We start from the raw sequence: 6,141 nt of genomic DNA, 5'->3' as shown, positions 1-6,141 counted from the left end.
AATTGCTCCCGTTTCGGGGATGATCGCTCAACCTGAAAAGGGTCAAGAAAAAAAAAAAAAAAAAAAACACAAGGCTAAATAGAATCTCTAAATTATAAATCATTTCACTTCAAATAAAAACTAATAAATACTATATCAAGTACCGTCAGGAAAACAAAAAAAAACAAAACAAAAAATAACTTAATTTTAGTAGTTTTTTTCAGTGCTATTTTTTTCAATCACAGCAAAATAACAGAACTAACCAGTCAATAGAACTACTGTACCTCGATGAAGCCTATTAAACAAGGATGTTCACACATAAAAGGGAAATAAAATGACATATATAGCGTATCATACCTTCAGCCTGAATGTAACAGTGGTTAGGGGAACAAAAAAAAGTTGCAACATGAACACGGGACAAGAGTTGGGGTATAAATATATTTCCTCACATTACACGGACATTTGGGAATCATTAAGGGCATCTGCTTTTTCTTTTTGTAGTGATTAGGGTTTCAATTCATCTCAGAGGTGCCAATGGATTGGAATTTCACAATCCAACCCATTGGTCCTGAAAAATAAAAACACTGCCTATGAAATGGAGTACTTCCCTTTTCCAGATTACCAACCCTTCTCCACTTCATGTGGGACTATAATAAACTTCATGCAAATGGTACAAACCCGTGGCAACCCATAGCAAACAATAAGACCATTGTTCACTTCAACCTAGGAGGACTAGACCAAGACTGGAGTCAAGTAGCCAACACTTGCTAACTTTTTGAATTTTTTAAATTTCCAGTTTATAACCGGTCTTCAACAATTTTTGGCCATCCCTGGAATAGACCGAGGAAAGCCAAGTTCTGATTGCTCGCTAGCGGTTGCCTCTGTGTCATGTACCCCTTCCCCCTTTAAAACCTTGCAGGGAATTCTGGGAGCCCCAACCCACAGGGTGTTGAATACTATAACTTATTAAAGACCATTTGTTGTAACGCACTGTTCAACATTGACTGTACAATGTTTCCTGAGGGGGATGGCGGCAGGTCGCCGCCATTGTGTCGCAGGTGGTCTTCGTGGTGGTCACCGAAATGTTACATCATAGATACAAATACTAAACTTCTTCATCTGCTTCAGATGAGGGAACGCATAGGGACTCCATTGATCAACACCGTCTCAAAGAACAGGCCTGATGGCCCCTAAGCATCCAATCGCTGGTATCTACGACCAACGAGGCCAGTTTTTGTCAGACGGCGTTGATAACTAAGGCCCACAGTCTTAGATGGCGCTCTATGTACTTCATATTAACGAATTCAGCCAAAATGAGAAAAATTCATCAGGCTGACAAGATGAACGCCATTGACCGGGTGCAGAAACACTAGGAGAACTGGAATTTTAATAGTCAATACTTTGAAGCAACCGAACATTTATCAAATGTTCAACACTTTACCTATACCAAAGAAATTGCGTAGCGCGCCCTAAATACTGTTGACAGAAAACTTGACATGCAATTGGGGGGGGGGGCACTATTTTGCAGATGTAGCAGGGCCGAATGTGTTGTGCATTACGCTAATGCAACAGGTTGACGATGTCAATAAGCTGAACGTAATACCACGCGCCAGATGACCCACACAGCCCCGCTACATCCGTAACTCAATATACATTATATAGGTAGTTATTGTCACGAGTGCATAGGTTTAGGAGTCAGGATATTAAACAGACGTAGCCTACATGTGGTGAGCAAGGGATTTGGGGTAATTTGCAGACTTGCTGATGACCCTTTTTCACATATGCAGTAATCTGTCACATTCATATCAACAGCAGGACAAATCATATTAAATATATATTAAATAATTGTTGGGGGAGGGGATGGGGAGACGTACTTTGTGGGAAGGGGAGGGGGGGGGGGGGGTCAGTGTCGGGATTGAGATTATTACTAGATCCAACCATGAACATTAACTTCATATTATTAACTACACAACCAATGACTTGACCAGGCCACAGTGAAACTTACGGATGTGTCTGTACAAGTCACCCGACTGGGTGAAACGTCTCTCACACCACTTACACGCGTGTGGCTTTTCCCGCGTGTGGACCACGGCGTGACGGCTGAGGTTATGGGAATATTGGAAACTTTTGCCGCACTGGGCGCAAGTGTAAGGCTTTTCCCCGGAGTGCGTACGTTCGTGTCTCTTTAAGGTATACATGCAGGAGAAAGTTTTGCCGCATATCGTACAGGTGGGAACAGAACCATCTGGAGACATCTTGATCCGAGAACCGTCTCTGTCTCGGAAGTGAGAGCTGAGATGAAGTTGGAGGACATGAGGACTTGGGAAAACCTTACTACACAAAGGACATATGCAAATCTGTCCCGGGGAGACGAGGACACCCGAGGTGGAAAGATCCGAGGAGTCCATGTCATCCTCGCTCTCGTCTCGATCGTGATACAAGTCCTCTTCCCTAACGTGTGAATTTCCATTTCCTGCGAACATGTGTCCTAACCCTGTCATTAGGTTTTTGGCCGAATTCCCAACATGTTGACTCTTTGGACTCTTTGCTTCACTGTCCTCCTGTTCTGACAGCAAGCCTTGTTCATCTTTAACAAGTGGCACAGTGCCCTGCTGCTGGCTGTCGGAAGCCAGCTGTCCAAAGACGTAGGAGGGGTGTAAGGAATCTCTCGCAGACATTGGCTTGAAAGACAAATCCAGAGCACAATCCCCATCACTTGGAGGCTGTATATGGTTAGCAGATCTCTGGGACAAAGGGCATGAAGAACTATTGACACTGGCCTTTGTTTTTCCAGCTGCTGTCTTACACGACACAGCCTCTGTAGAAACTGAATTGACACCTATCAATTCGGGAGACCAGCCTGGAAGCCCGCTGACCTTTTCTTTCCAGGCCGGTTTCTCGCATTCAGTGGTAGACATTTTTTCTTTATCCAAGATACATCCTTGAGGTCCACCCGTATCGGAGAAACCATCCTCCTTCTCCAAGTCAGACCCTTCATCGGTGGCCCTCTCTGCTGAATTGAATTCTTTATCTTTAAGCTTGCCCTTGCAGACTTTAACAATGTCATACATGTGAAGATAGCTCGCGGCGGCCAGCACATCTTCTACCGGGAGGTTGTTGAATTCCAGCTTCCCCTCGTACATGAATTGAAGCAGCAGACTGAAGGCCGGGGCCGTGACGATGTCACTGTTCAGATGTACAATGTCCCTTTTGTCTAGCTGGTCCCTGTAGAAAAGATGGAAGTACATGCTGCAAGACGCCAAGACGGCTCTGTGAGCTTGGAACCGAGCTTCCCCAACTAAAACAGTACAGTCACACAGGAAACCCTGGTGACGCTGCTGACTCAGACATTGCAGCAACTGGCGGCTATGGTCTGGAAACTCCATTCTTCCTTCATAACCTGTTTAAAAGAAAACAGGAAAAACTTGAATGTTACAGTAAACTAAATCCTCTTAGCAGCTGCAACAAAGCGATCTGGCAACACATGGCAAGAGCTAAGCCCATAACGTCCACTTCTCAGTTCTCTATGGCTAAATTGCATTTAGTAAAAATCAGCCTCTCATCTAACTGCACCTGCCGGGAACAGGAAAAACTTGATTTTAAATCAACAATGGCGTCCAGGAGGCAGTTTTTCAAATCCTCATCCCCCCCCCTCCCTCCTCTTCCTGGTCAGTGCAGCCATCAAGTAGTTATGGTAACTGCTGCCTTTTAAACACAAGCCTTGGCAGCTGTCTAAAACTTCGGCCGTGTAGACGTTGGGATCACTGCTACCTATTCACACCCTGCAGCATGGCAACAAGACATAGTGCAAAAATGACACATACACACACGATCAAAAAGCCTGCTGCACCGGTTTTACAGCCTTCCGCAAAGTTGCATTAAAATATAGCAAAGTATCCGACAAAAAATAAATTAAAATAAAATCAAACTTTTTTTTTTGTTATTGTCCCTTTAAATCAAGTGCATCGTTGGCGTCAGTTTGGCGACATCGGCTTACCTTCCCCCCCTCCCTGCGCAATGGTAGGAACGGAGCCGGCTCGTGGGATATGCCCCCGGGGAGTTGTAGGGTGATCTAGCTTTTCGTCTCTGCCATGGTTCGTGGTATTACAAGGTCCCCAACAGACAAGCAGTGAGTAGCAGCAGCAGCGTGTGTCCCTGTGTCAGTGTGAGGGAGGAGGAGGCTGGGAGTGCTCGCTTTGCTAATTACACAGCAAGCTGGAAAGTCAGCTGCTCTGAGTTCACTAGGATAGAAATGCTACCTCCAGCTGTGCTCCTCTTAATGCCATATGTTACAGCAAATCTAACTACCAGCCAACCACGCCGCTTGCTGCCTTTTAAAGTTCCAACTTCCCCATTTATAGCCATCTATTACACTGGGTGCAACTGCTGGCCAGACTGGGGAAGGACTGCAAAACGTCTACAAGTCTAGCTTTCATTTAGAGGTACAGGTGCACGCGGGGCCCAGGACAGCTGCTTAAAGGGACACTACACCTAAAAATTGAACCAAGCAATCTATTGTTCCCTTCACAGGCTGGGGAGACAGAGCTGAACATAATTTTTTATTTTATTTTTTATGGGATTACTAGAAAAAAATAAATAAAAAAAATACAAAAATAAAAATACATCTACCCCCGATCCCCTACTTGAGATCACGTACCTCCAAGATACAGTTACAGACAGATAGCAGCTGCCCCTTTAAATACGAGATTCAGGTCTTCTCAATGGGGCAGTTTTGGAAATTGATTAAAAAAATAATAAAAAATAGAAGTCGTATCTGTCCTTTTAAACTTTCTCTCCTTTTATGATTTTGGCTTTTTTTTTTTTTTTTTTAAACTGCATCTGGAAACCTGACCGTGTGACCGTACCCTTACTAGAATAATGATAAAGGGTTAACTATGAACTACTATAATAAAGGACAGTTCGCTAAGAAGCGGAGCAGGGCTCCAGACGCCCCCCCCTCCTCCCCTGATTTGTGTACCCCATGCTGAGCTCTGGGTAAAGCAATGTCTGTGACCTTTGCAGTCAGTCCCAGGCCTGTCGGTTCCAACTGCAGCAGGTTGCACAGAGTTTAAGGAAGTGCAGACAGACCTCATTGTATCCACAAACACCCCACCTTCCCCCCTCTCTCTCTTCTCTCCCCTCCTGCCGGCTGTGCCTTCACCATGTAGCTGCCAATTCATGCCTGGATCATTGTTTCCCACGGTTGTTGACCCCCCCAACAAACCAACCAAAAAACTAAAAGTTGTTATTATGCATCAGCCTTGCTTATAAACACAGGAGAGACATTGTAGCCGGTGACTTCTTTGCAATATCCTGGGGTCATATGAACAGGATCAAAACTCAATGCAGAGCCCTCTTGTTGTCTGGACAATGTCCCCGGGGGGTTGACCAGCAATAGTCCAGATGGGGACTGCAAACTTGTCTCATCCAGCTTAAAAGACCAGACCCCCCCTCCTTCCTCCTTCCTTCCTTCCCTTCTCCTGACTCCCCCTCCTTTCCCTGCAATTATGAGCATGCATCCCAGATATTGAGGCTACTTACAGGCTGGTTTGGGGGATCCAGGGGCTGGTGGCTGGTTTAAAGCCCAGAGTTTGTGGGGATCCTGCGGCTTCATGGAGATCCCCAGATGTTGGAGCTGGTGCCACCTCCCTCCTCCCTGTGTTAGTGGCAGCCTAGCAGCACTGTGTTGTTGGAGCAGGTTGGTAAGAGGACACTCCTCTGCACACAATACTCTCTCAGCCTCTCCTCCCCCTGGTTGTGTGGGATTGCTCCTGGGCTCAGGCTTGGTGCTGCTGGTGCATGGAGCTCTCCTTGGTTGGTGCTGGTGGTGGTGGTGTCTCTGCGCAGAGCCTGGCACTGGACACAGTCCCTGCTCCCCTCTCTCCCCTCCCCAGCCAGCAATGGGAAGTGTTACCACCGCTGCTGGGAACCAATGGGGAGAGGCGAGAGCTACAGCTGTGCCCTTCTCAGATAAACAGGCTGCTCCTGTTCTAATGCACTGCTCAGCTAGCAGGGGCAGCCTGGCAGCTTTTTACGACTGAAGGAGGAGAGGAGGGGGGGAATGGTAAAAAATAAATAAAATAAAGTGCAATGACTCAGCTGCTGCAGAACCTCTTGGCAAGAAGACCTGTCACTTGGAAAGCAAAACACTTCTGCTTTCAT

General features: G+C 46.1%; 1 protein-coding gene across 2 annotated transcripts; it reads right to left on the bottom strand.

The window, feature by feature from the left end:
• Positions 1-224: 224 nt before the first annotated feature.
• ZBTB42 (zinc finger and BTB domain containing 42) lies at positions 225-5,851 on the bottom strand. Of its 2 annotated transcripts, none has more exons than XM_044272312.1 (2): positions 5,521-5,851; positions 225-3,379 (listed from the first exon to the last, which is right to left on the bottom strand). In XM_044272312.1, exons 1-2 carry the CDS (start codon positions 5,591-5,593, stop codon positions 1,944-1,946), a joined length of 1,509 nt encoding a protein of 502 aa, XP_044128247.1. In that variant the 5' UTR covers positions 5,594-5,851; the 3' UTR covers positions 225-1,943. The 2 variants fall into 2 exon arrangements, with proteins under 2 accessions (XP_044128247.1, XP_044128248.1); XM_044272313.1 differs by lacking the exon at positions 5,521-5,851 and adding an exon at positions 3,977-4,472.
• Between the last annotated feature and the right edge of the window lie 290 nt (positions 5,852-6,141).

Source organism: Bufo gargarizans, chromosome 11, assembly GCF_014858855.1.
Source record: "Bufo gargarizans isolate SCDJY-AF-19 chromosome 11, ASM1485885v1, whole genome shotgun sequence".
Lineage (NCBI taxonomy): Eukaryota > Metazoa > Chordata > Amphibia > Anura > Bufonidae > Bufo > Bufo gargarizans.
This window is presented reverse-complemented; position numbering and strand designations above follow the sequence as displayed.

Excerpts from the sequence above, each read along its gene's own strand:
- ZBTB42 (XM_044272312.1), bottom strand. The coding sequence starts at position 5,593 with ATGAAGCCGCAGGATCCCCACAAACTCTGGGCTTTAAACCAGCCACCA. Across the intron at positions 3,380-5,520 it reads TGGATCCCCCAAACCAGCCT|GTTATGAAGGAAGAATGGAG; the intron begins GTAAGTAGCCTC and ends TCTTTTAAACAG.